An 18,780-nucleotide genomic window follows, 5' to 3' on the forward strand; every position below is an offset into this window, starting at 1 on the left:
AGCCCATGCTAATTCAGAGTCATTTACGGTAGTAAAACATATGTCACAATATGCAGCAAAGTAAGATTTACAACGTGTGTAGTAAACTGACACGTTCCAATGCCATTTTGAGTCACTAAATGTATTTAGAAGGTCACAGGCACTCACTGTTAACATTTCAGAACGGAAAGCCTGCGGGGTAGGGCTTTGGAGAAGAGCAGCTCTCTGTGCTGGGCTTTGGAGAAAGGCAAGGAAAGTGCTCTGTAGTCAGTACCATTTGTACAGAGGGCCCACATCATTCTTCTGCATTAAAAGATACTTACATTTTGGATGCAGGAATAAGTAAGTGCTCTTATGCTTATGCTGCAACAGCGTATTTAACATATCCTAAATGGGAGGCCATGTCATAAACTCTCACTGCTGGCATGATCTTCACCAAATACATCCCAGGCTGTGGCAGGGGGGAAGCGGGCAGCCTGAAGCCTGTCTGAGGCCTTTCAGAGAAAAGAAGGGATGGACAGACTGCAGGTCTGCATTGTGCATTATTCTCACCTGGCAACTCGCAGTCTCCGTAAGGGCCTATAAGCTGGACAGGCTTGACAGAAACTCTCTCTGTCTCTCTTGCCCCACCATTCCCAGTTAGCAGCATCAGCAGCGAAGCAATCAAGAGCTGGGATGGGTGAAGGAGTCGGCGTGAAGGGAAGTGTTATGATGGTAGGAAAAGTAAAAATGTCAACAGCAGCTCCTCTGACTCAGTTGAAATCACTCACAGTGGGAACAGAGACTGAATCTTCTCCCATGTTTTAGCACAAGACCATGTGGCAATGAGACACAAGGATAGGACAGGAAACTATTCTCTTCCCTGCACCTCCTCAGGCTGCAGTCATTAATAGCTGCCAGTTATCTGGGCTAGACAAGCAGAGTGGCAGAACAAGGGGCAGAGAATGAGTTACAGAGAAGTGCCACTGCAGCTGGCAGCACTGGCACTGTGGCTGCCCCATAAATGGGGTACTGCAGAGGAAAGGGAGAAATGAAATATCCATTATGTGGTCAGGAAAACCAAGCAAAACAGTGCTGCCCATGCTCATGGGATGCAGCATGGACAGCAGAAAGGACTATGAGAAAGGACTCATTGCTGCTCTATGAGTAGCATGGTCCCTTGACCAGGCAGCAGTGACTGGGATGTAAGGGAAGGGGAACAGTCCAGTGAGCCTCCCTTGTAGGTCTGCATATGGCCATTTTACTTATTACTCAGCAAATGTTGATGTGTTAGTTAGTTAGTGCCTTTTTCCTGAAGTCACGCTCTGTCCCATCTCCCCTAAAGGCACACAGTGAAACCAACTATCTCACCTGCTAGCTTGGGAAAGCAGGTAATTTGAGGAAAGAAGTGTATTTTGATACAAACTGCATTCCTTGTAATGCAGAGGATTTAGGTTTTGCAACACTGCAGACATGCTGAAGAGGCTGATATTGCCATGACTGTGTTTAAGACTTGCTTCTGATGGGAAGTCTAGCTCAAGAACTGCTCAGCTATGCATGGCTATGCATGCAACAGGGATCTCCAAGCACTTCAGCAATCAGCTCCTAAAACAATACATCTAACTGTGAGTTTTTAAGGAAAAAAACATCGATTTGTCTTAAAGTAGTGTTTGTAAGCTATGGCACCTTAGGAGCTGACAAGTGACTTCAGTTCAGGCAAGGAAATAGCTGGGGTACTCATCTTGTCAGCTTGAGTTTATCTGTTCATCTTCTTCTAATAACTTTGAACTCATTGGCTCACCTCAATCAAATTAAACAAGTTGAGTGAACATCAGCAGCTGGGCAAGGCATACAGTTGCTTGGCAATATACTTGATTGTAACAAATAGAGATTTACTTTGGAAAAAATCTATACACAGATGATTGCACACTGTGCTCCAGGGACAAACTGGTCTTAATTCAGTTGTCTAATTTTAGATTCTGTAAGGTATACTGCCTGGCCCTCACCTGTTATTCCAAAGGGGTTCCTGCAGGTTCTGTGTCCTGTGTCCTGTGTCAGGCCCATGTGGCGATCTTAGCTACCGCAGGTCATGCCAACAGATTGCCACGGGTGAAAAAGAGAATTGAGTCTACCATACATATGTACTTATATCACAACGGATCAAGGACGTGTTTCTAGCTCAGACAGTACTGAATTAACGTCTCCACTGAGGAAACTCTCTACCTCAGCTCAGTTGTTACTTGTTCTCTTCAGCTGGCCAACCTTGCAACCACTGGCTGGTTCACAGACAGAAGTGTGGCTCAAAACCAGATGCAGCACATAATGTATCCTATCCACTGCTTAGGGAGCACTCTGGTTTGTGGGTGGAGAGGGGATGGAGAGTGAAGGTATTGTCAGGGGAGAATAAAGTGCAGGAGAGGTGGTCTCTTCCAAAGAGTAGGAGCAGACACGTTGGAAAGCACTAGGCTTGTTGTACTGGTGGGGCTGTAGAGCAGAAATCCGAAGGAAATAAGGTTTTACTAATCCTGCTAGTCTTTTCTGTGTTTTTTGTTTGTTTGCTGTTTTTCTAGAGCACTCTGAAATTATGTTTCTTTAATGAAAATATCTCAGATCTTTATCCCCAAATGCCTGATCAACCTTAACAACCAGCCAGACTTGAACAGCTGAATAACTTAGAGTGATTTAAAAACAGCCATCTGGGAAAAGTCATGTCAGCTCCTCAGAACCAATGCAGAGGTATTTCACGCACAGATATGGAGGAGATTAAGTCGGGATGGCTGGTGTTCTGCATTTTGACATGGAGGGTAAATGTTGGTGTGAGGACCAAGTATGCCAGTTTTAGCTGTGGTGGGAGACCACTAAATAACAAAATAAGTTAAAAATTTAAATCTCACTAGAAAAAAAAACATTCCTTTTTCAGTGCTGCATTTTTTATGTCAAGCCTTCTAGTACACTAGAAGCAAATGTGGGTTTTAATCAGGAAGATTTAGTTGGCTGCAACTTTTGCCAAGAAATGACAGTAGAAAATATCACATGACGCTATGAGGTATTGCATATATAGCATATGATGCCATTGTCTTGCACTGTAGGTAAGTCTATAGGTAGTTTTTTGTTGTTGCTGTTTTTTGCTTTTTAAGGAAAGCAGAACACATTTAATTCTTAGAAAGGCTAATTTACAAATACATTTCTCATGGCAGTTTAACCTTTACTCTTTTAGAATTCATCAATATATACCCATTGAAGGGCACTGTCAGACACTAATGCAAATAATGGGGCAAATTTATGAACAGAAGAGTTACAATATTGCCCCAAGTTTTGATTTATGGCTTAACAGATAACTGAATCAAACTGCATATCTGATGCAGATTCTAGTGATTTGGATGAAAACCACATATATCCAGCTTCAGATAGTGGCAAGGTGGCTATGACTCTTTGTAATATGTCAGGTCAAGTTCCCAGCTTGCACAAATAAACCATTTCATAAAAGCCAATAGAGTTATGCTGATTTAAATAAGTTGAGATCCCAGCCTAGGAAGTTAATAAAGAAGTAAAACAGGATAAGGAGTAACAATCGTTTTTCAAGGAACATTTCCACAAACTGACAGATGAGTCCCGTGTAGTACTTACATCCTGGTTGGACATCTCCCAGTACGGTCTCTCACCATAGGACATCACTTCCCACATTACAATCCCATAGCTCCACGCATCGCTTGCTGAAGAGAACTTCCTGTAAGCTATAGCTTCAGGAGCAGTCCATCTTATGGGAATTTTTCCACCCTGGAAAATATGTTGACAGCTTATCAGTATGACTAGAATACATAATTGTACATGTTTAAAAGGAAAAACAAGCAAACAAACAAATATAAACTGGATATCCTAGATGCTGAGGTTCTACAGTCTGGCTTCTGTCAATTTGCCTTGTCAGTTGACTAAAACTGGAAAGGGAAATATGAACTTGATTCAGAATTTGATAGAAATTTGATTCCTTCTGTAGTCTAATTCATCACAACCAGCACCTGGAAAACAAACAAACAAATAAACAAACACATTTCAGAGAACAGAACATATTTTAGATGATTCACGTTCCTTTAGTCATATAATTGTGCAGAATACATCTTTTGAATGAAAACATTCCAAACATAACATTTCTAATACACTGACATGTTACTTCTTATCCTCTAATGATACAGAAACATTTGTTGTAAAACAAAACACCCATAGACTTAATAAAATCATATAAGCAGAAAGGAAAATATATCTTTTATATTATTCTTTACCTTTGATAATCTCTCTAAATCTTCTTCTTTACCCATTATATATGTAGGTAAACTGCAAATCAAGCATGGTTCTAGTAGGCATTTCCTTAGGCTTAATTCTGAAGCGTTCAAGCTAAAGTCCAATTACTACCACAAAAGAATTTGTAAGAATTCAGTCAAAAAGAGCTGCTTTGCCCTTTCGCAAGATGAGGCATGTAGAACTTTTATCCACTGTTACTAATTTACCATTGAATCTGTCCTATTCTCTCAGAAGAGTTTACCCACAAAAATTATTTTCCTTTTCATAATTATAAATAAATAATAACAATAAAGAAGCGTTTCTTATCCAGATGTATTTCTCATTTCTAAAGCACACACTCACTAACACTATCTGTAGAATTTTACTCCTTAAGAAAGTTGTTAGGAGAGAGAACAGTATGACTACGGTGCCACTAGATGGTGGAAGGGAGCAGCCAGCAGAGCTGAGCTAAGGAACAGTAGTTGCTTTCAATGAGCAGCAATAGATTTTGCTCAGCATTACAGTTATATTTCTAACAGAAACAAAAGAAATGATCTCTTTAGCTTGGCATTTGAAGAGAAACCACAGTTAATATTAATAGCAATTTTCTATTAATTTGCTTTGAATATATATAAGAAACAATTCGCGAGCTGTTCAGAGCTCATGCAAAGTTCTTCCAGAAAGTGTTCAAAAGCCACGTTCCGTGCCCATGGCAATGTGCCTGGAAGCAAACTTCTCTGAACACAGTTTCACTGAGCACACTCTTATGATGAAAAATGCAGGTGATTAATATTAATATAGGTGGCAAATGATGGTTGTCCAGATATCCTTTGCATATTACCTTTTTGGAAGCTTTTTTTTTTCAAAGACATTGCCAGCTCAGCTTTGGCCTCACAAGTTCCAGCTGAAGTCAATGTCAAACCTTCTGCTGATTTTGATGAGAGAAAGGTAAAGGTAATGCCTTGTTTTCTCTTTTTGCACAAAAACCTTATTTTAATCCAGTAACCTGGGGATCAGATAACTCACCTGGCATGTAAGGGATACATGAGCCCACATCTACCACCATCTCTGAGAGTAATCTAGTCACTCCCTGTTTCCTGGTGTGATGCTCTTAATCCATTGCCGATAAAGCAATTCCACTGACAGAGTAATTATGAACGTGTTTGAGTATAAGAATAGAGAATTAAGATGAGAAAAGAGAGTATGTTGTCCTAGACCCTTTTGACAGGGAATTCTCCAAGGAAAGAGAAATCTATTTTAATATTGGAATAGTTAAAATTTTGAGATAAATCAGATAAAATAAATCACTTGGCATTTGATCTCCCTAGCTAGTTGCAGTGGTGCTTTGGTGGGATATGCAAGTCTAAGACTTTTTAGGCAGTGGAGGATTTAAATCTTCTGCACCCCTTATGAATGAACATAGTTAAGAGTCCAACTGCTGAGTACAGTTCATGGTAGTGAATTGGGTGGGACTGAGGAGGAATATCTGCCCATGCCACAGCGTTAGCTGCCTTATCCCTTTACTGGGTCAGCTTTACTCCTTCATTTTCAAACACTGCCAAACAATTCCATCCTTAGATCCCCGAATTCTGCAGATTTTTTTGAGAAAATTGATATTTTCCTGGTTCAAGTCACTGTGGTGGTAACTTCTTTTTTGGACCTGGACACATGCATTTTTAATAAGGCAAACGACATTCATCACTAGAGACGCTGCCCTGAAAATCCTGGTGAACTCTTGCTCTCCAAATAAGATATGAACCCTGACTGAGAAATACAGAGGAGATGACACTCCTGTTCCAGCACAGCAAGAGTCTACTATATGAACCTAGTCTTACCAAGGCATCCTTCTTACTCCCTTTTCCTTTATGTCCATTTAAGACATTTTCTGGAGTACTATATTAGCATTTGATGGAACATGCAAATGAAGAATTTCATATTTTCTCTCCTGATCACAGATCGTAGAAGATGATAGGAAAACAAAATGACCTCCTTAAATGACTTTTTATTGTAAAATTTTCAAATTGCTTACTGAGACAAACTGATGAATTTACAAATTTGTTATAAGCCTAGGTTTCTAATTTGTAGGATTTTATTAGTCATTTATCACTATTTTAATTTAATTTAATGAATATCCCTGTGCTATTTTTTTTCCTTTTAAGGAAAATATAAATCAATCAATGAAAATAAATGGCATCTGGATATTTATAAAATCTTTGAATATGTACAATCATTTGTAAAGTGTGTTCCTTTCAGGAATCTTATTATTTATTCCTGAATTACAGTTTTTTTAAAAAAAAGAGGTCACTACTGCAGCATGCACAGTAAGATCTGTGAATATCACCTAAATATAAATGAGCTTTAGAGAAGCTGATTAGACTATAAAACTAGTTTCATCACGCAGCTTTACTGACTGATCCCTTTCGGACTGAAACAGTAGAAGCTCACTGAATGTGAAAAGGAGAACTGAGAACAGAGTCTTAACAAAATTCAAGGCAGTTCATGTTCACGGGCATAAGATATGCTCAGTGTTACAATATAAAAAAAAGATTTTTTTGTGCCGGTTCTAATGACGAAGTGAGGCAAAACCTCTTAAATTTTTTACAGTGGATTCTTCTTATGTATGAAGACATTATATTCATAAGAATGTAACTTTCAAAACTTAATTATACTTGTAGAATATCTGCTCACGCAAAAAAAAAAAAACCCAAACTTGCTTTATTTATACGAAAGCTATTCAAAAGATAGATGTTGCAATATGACTAGCAGAAAAGACACATGGAGCTGCACAGTAGTAAAGCTGCTCATACATAATGGAAGGACACATAAGCTTTAAAATAGCACCCCCCCCCAAAAAAAAAATCCCTGCTTCTGACTAGACTAATAAACAGCACTACCGCTATTTCTTCTTAAATTTTGATCTAACTGGGAAAACAGTAAATGCAACACTGCACAATGTTCCACCTTCAAATTAAGGTAAATTAGAAAGCATCTGCATTAAACTACATGTGATGAAACGTGTCACAACTTCCTGTATCAGAAAGCCTTCATACAAGGTCTTGATAGTTTTAGTACCCGTTCTTCTGGGGAGATATGTCGGTGGACTAGAGGGTTCGGAACCAATACTGTATTTTAGCCTTACATCATATGATAATCATTGTATCAGTGATACACCACTTTTGTTTTCATATAATAAAAGAATACTAGCAGGGTTATTCAGTTCATTAGGGTTCAGCCTTTCTTCCATACGCTGCCTACTGAACATTTCCCTAAGGAGGTATCAATAGCATTTTGCTGTACATTGAAGACAAGAACTGAAATTTTGCCTTAGAGAATGCCTCTTTCCTTACCTTAGACTGTGTACAAGACGGACACTCTTCCCAAAATACCCAGTCTTTTCTTAGAGCTTGCAACAAGACAAGAGCACATACAATCTGTCATGTGAAAAGATCCCTGCAAAGCAAATGATGATGACACTAGATATTGTCTAACAGCCTAGAGAGTGCATTCCTTACTCTGCCTCCTTGCCATCTCTTATTTGATTTCTTTATTTTATGTTAGACATCTTCAAAAAAAAAAAAAAACACACAAGAGGCATCAGTAGTTTCTTTAATTAAATATTTAAACATGTTTTAGAACTCCAGAAGAACAGCACAACTGGCAGCTACAGCCCACCTTGCTACCATGATGAAGGCGTGCTACATTGGAAACTCAAAATAAGCTTGAGTTGAAAAAATCAAGAATAACACAGCACAAAGAAGCAAAGGAGGAAGACTGTCAGATGTCTAGAACTTCTGGCAGGCTCTGCTAACTAATTTAAGTGAGGAGTGATACTACTGAAACCTGATATAAAATTGCAGGTAAGAATTATGAGCTCTTACTGGATGTGCAAAGAGAAAGAAATACACATACGCAGCTGGAAGCAAATGCAGTTCCTCAGACTTAGGATGTGCTCAGAATTAACAGACATATAAAACAATGACTATTTCCATTGAAAAGTCTGTTTTTTTGTTTTCTTTGAAAAACAAGTGGTTGCAAACCCACCAGTGCCAAATCCACAGCCACACAGAACTCCCTATTTCCAGGACAAAAAATACTGAACTATGCGCACCGTTAGCCTAATCTGGCATGTTAATTCCAACGTATCTGCCAATTATGGTTCCTTTATGTACGGTATTACTGACTTGTGCAATTATTTTCCATGTCACAGGGAAAGTATCTTTCTTTTCCTCCACCCCACATGCTAGACATGGGGGAAAAAAAAAAAAAGAAATTAATAGCGTAACAAAAGTAACATGAAAGATTACATGTTACAAAAGTAACATGAAAGATTAGTTTTAAATATTGGATGTAATTCATCATTCTGTACAACAGCCCGATCATACATTACTGGAGCAATGCTTTGCTTAAACATATGAATCATTTTTTTTTCATGCAAAGTTACGAATTGTCAGAATTTAGCATCCTCAATTTGTAATTTAAAGCCATTCAGTACTACCAATATTCTTCTCAAGAGATTATTGGAGTATCAGAGAAACTACATGTCAAAATAGCAAAACTATTCTGAAAAGGCATTTCAGAATTTGCTTTCATTATGTCTGATTCCAGTCAGTCGTAATAGTCTTTCAATTCACTCTAAAATGACATGAACAAATCCTCTTAATTTTCAAAAAGATCAAATTTTCTTTTAATATCCAGGAAAATGCTCATTTTCTTTCAAATATCCTGATTAACAAGGCTAAAATTAAATATATGGAACTTGATTTTTTTTCCCAACTAGCTATGCAATTTTTCAGAATCATAAAGTTATTTATGATTTTAATAATATAGTCAATATAGTGACTATTAACCCATACACTCCAAATGTATTTGTGACTGCAAGTGTGTGAGGAGGAGAGCTGCTGGCGGATGAAAAGAATTAGCACTTACATAATAGCAAACTCAGAGAGCTGAGGTCAAAGTTTTGTTTGTAGATCATGAGAAACACCTCCAGGGAGCTCCCAGTGCCACCTGGAAACTTAGCAGCCACCTTAGCAATAGCTCTGGACCAGTACGTGCAATCCATCATCGCAAAGCTACCTCCGTGTTACTGTCCTGTGTCGGTGTTTCTCCCTCAGAGTGCCACACTGCTGGCACGCTGGAGGGCTCCTGACTTTGTACGTTTTGTTCTTTTCCCTGTGCTCATTTCTTGTGATGTGTTTGCGCACGCTCAGGTTCAGCTCTGCTGCCCAGGCTGAGGCAGCCGGAACAGGGCAGAAGCAACGCTTGACTCCCTGCTCTGAACAGCACTTGGCACGGATGCAGCTGGCACACAAGTGCCTAAGACTGCTGCCATGTCTATATCCACCTGATGGAAGTCCCTCCTGCCTGGAGAATTCACTTAGGGGCTCAAGAAGCACACCAAGGGTTACCTGTTATCAACAGCAATACAGACCTGGCCTCTGGGATGCAGTCCTCTATCTAAGAAAGGGAGGTAGAAAAACCTGTGGGAGAATTGGGCCAGAAATCCTTCAAATGAACCACAAATTAAAGATGCTTTGTATCTGGAGTCTGATGTTTGAACAACTCAGATCAAGACAGCTAAGTCTTACTCAGGAGTGAGCTATTGTTCAATTCAAGTGACACACAGCAAGCTCGCAGGCTTTATCTGCAGTAACAGGTAGGTCTCTGTCCAGCTCAGGTCACAAGCCTCGCTTAAGGCCAACGCTCTACAAAATTCCCCAAGCTTATAACATTTCTTGTCAGGACTCATCCTGAAAAGTTACTTTCTTCTTCTTCTGCAGCTTGTACGTCAGGCTCAGCCTCCCTGTGTGCTTGCCTGTAGCTCCTTTAGCCCCCTCCACCTGGAGATAAAAGCTATTTCTTCATGATTGTCCAAATCTTTTCTTCTCTTATAAAGAAGAACGGGAAGTAGCAGAAAACTGGATGGCTCCTTTACCCTTTTAGCTCTGTGAGCGCACGCGTATGTGTGTACACATTTTAAAATCATTCCGGATCATTCTTTTGGTGCTTGACTGATCAATATTCTAAACTAGATGCACATGCACTGAGCTTAGTATTTGCAATAACCCTAATTTCAGCAATGGGACGAATCAATACTAAGTATTTGGCTAAGACCCAGAGTAAGATTAGAGACAGTGATGGTTTTGTTGAAACCTGATTTGCCATTAACTAGTGAGGCTTTACTTGCTGGGGTCTTTGTTGTGGTTGCAGATGAGGATTTGTGGCGAAATTATGGTGATTTTGTGTGTCAGCTGTAAGATTTTGCTTGACTGTTTATCAATGACTTCTACTAATTTATGTTCTGATTTTGGTAGGTATTTAAGTATGTCCTTTAGGCCAATGATTCCTTATATGAATGTGGGTCTAAGAAGCCTAGATACTTAGGTGTGGATAAATATAAGGTACTAAAAGAGCAAAATTTAGCCATCCTAAAGTGCAAATGTGGGAAGCTTATACAGCAATTCCAAACTCCACTCTGCAAGTGCAATACAATGGATCCTATGCATATAAGAGCTCTCCCCACACATTCGGATCTGTTATTGTAGGTCTCACTACACTTCAAGTGAAACAGGGAAAGTTGGTGGCCCCCTGCCACTCACTGAGGGGCTCTACTTTCTGCAACAAAGCAGAAGGAACATTGCCAAGAGCTGCAGTGGTAGTGTTGCTAGCACATAGACTCTGCTAATGCACAAAACTCATGTCAACTAGCATTAACATTGAATGCATAGCAGGAAGCTTCTCCAGAACTGCCCACCCTTCCTGTCATTTTGTCTTCCGTGTGGTCATCAGCCAGTTTGAATGGATTAGTTATACATACATGCAAGTAAATATATGTCATCCTATTGTCCTTTTATATAAAAGAGCATTAAAAAGAACTTCATATGGAATTAAAATATTCAAGTATGTTTCTAAATGTTACAGAATTGGCCAACATAAACTTTCTATAAAATAGCTGGAATTTATTTTAGTTTATTTTTGTTTATTCAAACAAAACACTTCAACAGTGAGTCCTCTTCTTCTTCTGAGGCATTGATCTTCACTTGGGTTGAAAGATAATAAAAAGTCTGATAAAAATGCATAGCTTTGACCCTCAAAATCCATGCAAGTGAAATGGTAGCGAAGACTTTTTAACCACTTACATCTGTCCTGCAATCATGTTTTCTTGACAGTGCAATTTAAAGAACTTTATAAAATGACAAAGATGCAGCGAACAACAGAACACAAGTGGCTGAGGCCATTGTGTCTTATTTGTAAAACTAACTGCACTACGGAGATCTTTCCTTGTTAGCCATGATGCCTTCAGCTACAAGGTCTTCATTAAAAGACTCAATATTTTGACCTGTTTATTTTAAGAATAATACATTCTTACATATGTATAATACATTATACGTTATACATTTTTAATTTTTTAAAATGAACACAGTACATCATATTGAGGAAAAGGAGGCTATAGCTGAAAACTGGTATAGACACAGACAGCTTGAGCTACCAGGGTGCAGCAGGAGCAGGATGGCTCCCTATGGGAAGGCAAATTGGGAGCCAAGGGTGGCCAAGACGGGACACAGACTGAGCAATGCCCTTGCTGACAGGACGTAGTCTCATGGCTCCTGGATGGGCGAGTAGAGCTGGGTGGTGATGGCAGTGGGTCCTGGGCATGGCCCAGTGAGCACCAGGTGAAGGACAAGGCAATTAGCAAAGGTCAATCCAGGCCATCCCAACAACTCCAGTTCAGCAGGGTTGGCCTGGGCCAGCTGTGGCGCCACTGGGACAGGGACTGAAATGGGATTCCGGGTTCTGGGCATGGTGTGGGGGGCCAGGGCACAGTGGGTGGGCAGGGGTCCCACATGAGGCCTATTAGTGCTCCACTAGAGGCCTTGACAGGAGCTATACAGTTGTACAAACAGTGAGAGGCACCAGAATTTTGCATGGTCTTTTTGGCACTGGTCTTTTGGTAACGATGAGACTTTGTCAGCGCTAGGGAATTTCCTAGCAGTTTAGAGAGTGGGACTTGGCACTTCTCTAGGGTTAAGAATGCACTAGTGAATTTTTCAAGATTGGGTACTTGGCCCTCAGGAAAAGAGAAACTCTTTGCTTTTCTAAAATTAAATATCAGATCCATGGAACTCTAGCAAAATCCAGTTTAGAAACTATAGCACCACTTGACAGTAATGATAGGAAAAAATGTCATCTTTTTTCAAACTAATATTTCTGTCAAAGATCCATCTGTTTTCAAGAGCAACAATTTCAACCTGTCTGCCAGATGTGTCAGCACAGCTCACATCAGAGCAGTAACCAATTTCTTGAAAGCTACTCCTACGGAGTTCTTCAATCTGCACATCCAAAGCCTGTTCACCTTGCTTACACAAACAGCCCCACTGGAGTCAATGGAAAAGGTGAAGGCGATTTGTTTTGAGATACTTATCCGAGGGATGTTGCACAACTCCATAACAAAAGAATTTGCTACAGGGCTTGTCCTTACAACAGAACTGAGTTACAGAACACAAGTATTTCTCCAAAAACAAATAAGTTAAATTGAAAATAATATTACTCAGCACATTACATCAACCAAGGCTTGTCTCTGAAAATGAGGGCCCTGTCTTCCCCGGGGCTCTGTGAAGTTTATTACTGGATCAAGAGTAAACTGCTACTACGTGCTGTTTCAACAGTTAATGTCATCAACTATCCTTAACCTTTTCACAGCCAGTGATTTCAACAAGAGTACCCACATGACATGCACAACAAAGACTTCCCATGTTTCAACAAGTCGGTGGTCTCTGTCTAATACCACGTCATGTCCAGATCATTCCTACTTATACTACCCTGTCCCTAAACCCCTGCCATATATTTTTCCGCATCATGAAATTAGAAGTGGTCAATAAAACCTCAGAAGCATACAGAAATCTGAAAACTGAAGGCAAAGTGAGATAGAATTAAGCACAAAATTAACAATATACAGGCTACAGTATGTTATCCATTACACATTTTCACATTACATTTAACAAAAATCATTTATGTTTTCCCCAAAATGAGGCTGCAACAGAATTTTCAGGTTGCTGTGTTAGAGAGCTGGCTAATCTAGGCAGCTCTTGCTGAATTTAAATTTATATGCTCTGGGGTGTACTAGATTTTATCTAGGCTTCTTCAAACTTTTTTTTTTCTAGAAATGAGTCAGAAACATAATAAAAATAGGCTTTTCTTCTGAGAGTTAGAGCTGTACACAGATGCTGATGATCAGAATTATTATGAGACTAAGCTAGTCTGAAAGTATATCATTGCTTTAGTTTGGATCCCCACTGGATCAAGAAGTGCACAGGAAAACTAATATCTTAGCAACTGATGAAGTAAATGCTCTGCTCTGTGTTTTCGTGAGGTTACTTCGTATTTCATGCCAAAGGAGTTTGCCAGTAAAGTTTCAGACAGTTCATAGATTAGTAACTGGTTATAAGATAGCAAAAAACAGTCAGAAAGAAAAGGTCAGTTTTTAAGAGCAGAACACCTAGGGACCACTGCTAATGCCTTGCGTCAGTGTACCTAGGAAGAATCTGCTTTACTCTCTGGACAGCAAAAGAGTAAAATTTTGCTAACAATACCAAGCTACTCACAACAATAAAAATACTGACTGAGGACAAAAAACTGTCAGGGGATCTTATAATACTGACATGCCGAGTGATAAAACAATATCACAGTGTCATAAAGTGAAACCATGGGGAAAAAAGTCTCCTGACCTTACAAAATAACAAGATTCTGTTACAAGAGATGAAAGTATCAACTCAATGTTCAATAGCATCTGAAAGCAAAAAAGGAAACTGAATGATAGGAATGATTAGGAAGAGAACAGAAGACATCATTACAGCATCCCCACCCCAGAAATAATCGCCGAAACTAGCAGAATCATAGAAAAAGACATAATAAAAGACACTAGTGAAGATTTACACAATCCTGAATATAATGAAGAGGTTAATAGGTACAGATTATACATGATTACTCAGTGTATAGAACTTGGGCGTATTAAATGAAAATGGCAGGTAGCACATAAAAAACAATAGGCAATGTGTTTTTGCAAAGAAACTCATTGCCATAGGATGTCACAGACTCTCAAAGAAGACACACTCTCGAAAGGTGGCTAGATAAGCTTATGTAATAAATATCCATGAAAGACATTAAATATAAAGACACACCTCTGATTAAACATAAGGACACACCAAAGGAAGTCTTTGAGCCACAGGCTGCTAAAACTTCAAAAAACAAAACTGAGAATGTATTACTATATGAATAGACTTTCACTACATTCCTCATTGGCATTTACTTCTGCTTTCATCTTGGAGACACACTAATGGGCTAAAATATATTGGGGGGCTAGATGAGTTTGATCATTCCTACATTACTGCAATCTCAATACACATTCAGGTAAAATATAAACACTCGGTATAACAAAATAAATGGAGAAAGATAGTTGATAAATGTGTGATGAACATTTGCAGGGAAATAAATATAAAGAAAATTTAACGCTTAAGTTCTCAAAAGGCATCTGAAGTGAGGTACTGATGTGAGACAGTATCACTTCACATCACATGGGAAGGGACCTCCAGAGACCATCTAGTCCAACTGTAGATAGCTGAAAGATCAAAAGATCTCTCTTCTTCCATGACTGCATTTATATGGCTCTGTTCTGGACCCCAACTTTTATATGACTAAACCTCTCAACAATAGGTACTTGAAAGTTCAACTGTTGCAAATATTACCAACAGGAAAAGGACTGAAGACTAAGGATACAAACTAGCAGACTATTATCCGTAAAAGTATTGCCCCATAATCTGGTGATAAGGTCACTTGTGTAGTTTTACATCCGTAAGGGATCCCACAGGTCGTGAAAGAAAAAAATGTTTATATATCGTAGGGGAGATGGGGGCATGAGATGCTGCTGAAGGTAAAGCAATTGACTCCAGGACCATAGGTCAAAAAGTAGCATAGGGGCTGGAGAAATGCCAAACACCAGGTGCCATTTCCTTCCTTCCCCTCTGGGTATGCTGAGGGATGACGATGAGGAAGGGTCTGTCAAGGCCAGAGTTAACAACGCAGCTCAGCAAAGAGAACTCCAATAGCCACAGAGAGAACTCTTCAACCAGACCAAACCACTCCAGGTGCCACTCTGCTGTTGACCACTGAAACCAGGCGCATGAGCCGCCCCAGTGCTGCAGGTGATGCAGTGCTTCAGTCAACCCCCATGATACAAACAAGACAGCAAAGACTTCGAAGGCCAGAACCACTTGTCTAAGCAGAGCGTATAGCATCCTTCGGGCACGGTCACTTGCTCACTAGCTGCCATTTTAGGAGAATGCAGATCTCCCACGGTGTCACATCCTTAACTGCACAAACAAGACCAAAGCATACCACCAAAAAGTTACCAAGAAATGAACACGAGAGGGTAGTTTTCTGTATAAATTAGGAACTGCCTCACAACAAAGTTTCTCCGATATTTCTATTTGGTTTTGTAACATACCGGTATCGGCCATATATCATTGCAGTGTGTCAGCATGCAAATTGTTGAATAATAGGCTAACCATCTGTTCGATGATGAATAGTTTGGCACAGAAACGTGGTTGAGCCTTCCTGCAGATAACCATGTTGAACTAATTCTCTGTCAAATGTCTGAGTTAGTTTCTATTTTACTATCATCACCGGTTTGCCAAGGACAAGGTATTAACCAATGCTTACCATGGTAGCTCCAGTTATACAAACGGTTACCCTAATTTAATGATTATGCAACTGCAATGCTGGTTTGCAGCCCCTAAGAACCTGCTTCTGACCTCTACAGCAGGATATTTTTTTACCACTGTACATACTAGACTTCTTCATACTTATTTTCCCTATCTTGATATATTTTGATCCAGGCCGTACATGAATTATGGGACACGGATGTCTTTTGTCCTATAAGTCAGCTGAATTTACTCCCTGTATTACCCAGATGGCATAAAGTTTTGAGTAGTATATTATTAGATTATCTTTTTTTCTGATGAGGCATCATACTAAATCATCATCTAACCAATGATAATATAATGCAAATAACATATTAACATAATTTATCATCCTCATACCTTGCTCAGGGGATATTTTACTTTATCTTATAATATATTAGTTGTCACTTCCATGATATACTGCAGTAAGACATCACCAGAAAGAAACATTTTGATGAAGCAGTACTTAACAGTAGCAACTATTATCTAGGGATAAACAGCCCTCAGGGGTACTTTGTTCAACAGAGTGTTGCAATACAAAGGTGTGAAGATACATCGCATAACGAGAGATGTGATTATTCTCTGACACCAGAGGTGCCACTGGTGCTAAACAAGCTGTGGTTTACCTTGGAATGGTGATTTATATCAACTGCTATATATCCTCTGAGCAATGGCAACTTTTGCATTATGTTAATTAATTAATTATGTTAATTAATTCACCAAAAAGCTTCACCAAAGCAGTTGAAACTTGTTTTGGCCTTTTTAAAGACTTCCAGAGATTAAAAAAATAGTGTGTTCATTTTGCCAAAATATCTATCTCCTTCAGAACAATCCAAAATGTAGGGCGCTCTTTAAATTTAAAAATGTTAATCTAACAGAGGTAGATTGATGAATGACAAATCCCTTTTAACCACAAGTTCACTGAGAGAAAGCCATTGAAATAATTCGGAGTGAGGAATTGTGCCTTTAAGCTTTCTAACTTCATGCAAATTAGGCATATCCATCTGGCTAGGTTGTGTCAAAGCTGGCTGAACCCTTGCTTTAGGGCACATGTGCATGGCAATGATGCATTTACAGGGCCAACCTGCATAATATTATAGGTACAACTTCTGCACAAAGCCCTTTCTGGTGCTATAAAAAAAAAAAAAAAACACATGCTGAATCTTTCCTTTCTTCGGCTGTCTCAGTTAAAATGAATATGTGCACAAAAATGAGATGGATTTCAAAAGCTCTTCTGGCGGACAGCAAAACACCAGGTGTTCCAACAGGCAGGTCCACTGTGCCTACAGCATTCAAAGGATGTAAGGATGTGCAGGTAAACTCGGGTAATAGCACTGGGGAGGACAACAGAAACCAAAGGTATTCAGCAGAACTCAATGACAGTAAGAAGAAAAATTATCCTCCTTTATCTATAGACAATTGACAATTTTTATCTGGTTTAGCAAAACCAACTTTAGTCTCCTTGATTTCTAGTTTTTGACCTTGTTCTCTCAAGGAAATTAAGGCAAAATACTGCTACTTTGTTTAGAATTCTTCTTGTGAACATTTCATGTGTAAATTCTATTCTTGTTACTTTACAAGAAAACAAACCATATAATTTCAAGAAATTTTGAATGCTAACAAAACACACACCATCTTCTTTCAGGTTCACAACAAAGTCACCTGTACTTGAAGGCACATGCGTTCCTCCATTGCTTTTTTCAACATACACATTTCTGTAGTGGACTGGTGATCTTAAGCATCAACTCCCAGCAACCAACAAAATCCCTTCAGTTCTTGGGGAAGAACTGGAGATAGAACCTGAATCTTGCAAAGAATGGGCACACTATTATTACTCCTGCTATAAAAACTGTGATTTTTGGCTAACGTTGATGAGAAAGTTGGCAGGTAAAGTCAGAATGTCCAGTGATTCAACAGAACTGAAAACAACCCTGGAAAGAATCTCTTGTCCCTTATCAGCAGTTTTCAGGATGTACTTGATTTATTCCAAGTATGAGACAGTGCATTAACTGCAACCTCAAGAGTGTGCTCTGGCAAACTGATGTAGATGAGCCACCTCTTCTACTTAACAAATTTCCACACCGTCTGGCATGCTCTCTCAAGCTTTTTGCTCTGGAAAGGGCATTAATGTCTCCATGGCATGTATTCTTGTGACTAAGTAATGGCAGGTTAGGCTGTGTCTTTGGCATACTCCAACTGAATATGAAAAAAAAAAAACCCTAAAAAATAAACAAAAAATCACATAATCAACTACAGCACAGAAACCAATTTAAAAACTCAGGCTTTGATCCATCACATCAAAAAATACTCTTTTCTTCCTAGCCTAAGATGTAAAAGGAGGATTTCCATTGCTCTTTCTGCCTTCTGAATTGCCTTCCTCAGGGCACGCACAGGACGGCCAGATGCCTCTCTGGTTGTTCTCACAGGGAACGTTGCGTCTGCCTTGAGCCTGTGGACTCCTGTTCTTTGCCATCATGCGCTACAAGTGATCTTTAATTAGGGGACTTTTGCTGTTTCTGAAATGCAAGTGGGTATTAAAGATCTTTGGCTTTCAAACATATCTACTGCTGCTTCTGTTTCTTTATCTTGGATGAAAAAAATACCTCTCCAGTCTTAACCTGCCTGAGGTCACAGGATTCAATCCAACATCTTTATCTCTTGTTCCACGGTTTCAGGCATTACTCTTAGCAGCAGTATCTCACTCCCTTTTTGCCCTTTTTGCCAAGCAAGATAGTGAAAAGGCTTTACCTGCATTTTCTAATCTTTAGTATACAAACATAAGCCGTTGCTGCCAATGTCTGTGTGCTTCTAC

At 39.3% G+C, this 18,780-nt stretch overlaps 1 protein-coding gene across 4 annotated transcripts in view; it reads right to left on the bottom strand.

Moving 5' to 3' along the window:
* Window positions 1-18,780, bottom strand: part of EPHA6 (EPH receptor A6) — a 483,151-nt gene that overhangs the window by 13,105 nt on the left and 451,266 nt on the right. For all 4 annotated transcript variants that reach the window (XM_088533416.1, XM_088533408.1, XM_088533399.1 and 1 more), the window contains one exon: window positions 3,586-3,735. In XM_088533416.1, the coding sequence (XP_088389542.1) occupies window positions 3,586-3,735 (150 nt within the window). The remainder of the gene's footprint in view (window positions 1-3,585; window positions 3,736-18,780) is intronic.

Source organism: Tinamus guttatus, unplaced genomic scaffold, assembly GCF_059628265.1.
Source record: "Tinamus guttatus ecotype Peru unplaced genomic scaffold, ASM5962826v1 Tinamus_guttatus_pri_ptg000035l, whole genome shotgun sequence".
In the NCBI taxonomy this organism is placed as follows: domain Eukaryota; kingdom Metazoa; phylum Chordata; class Aves; order Tinamiformes; family Tinamidae; genus Tinamus; species Tinamus guttatus.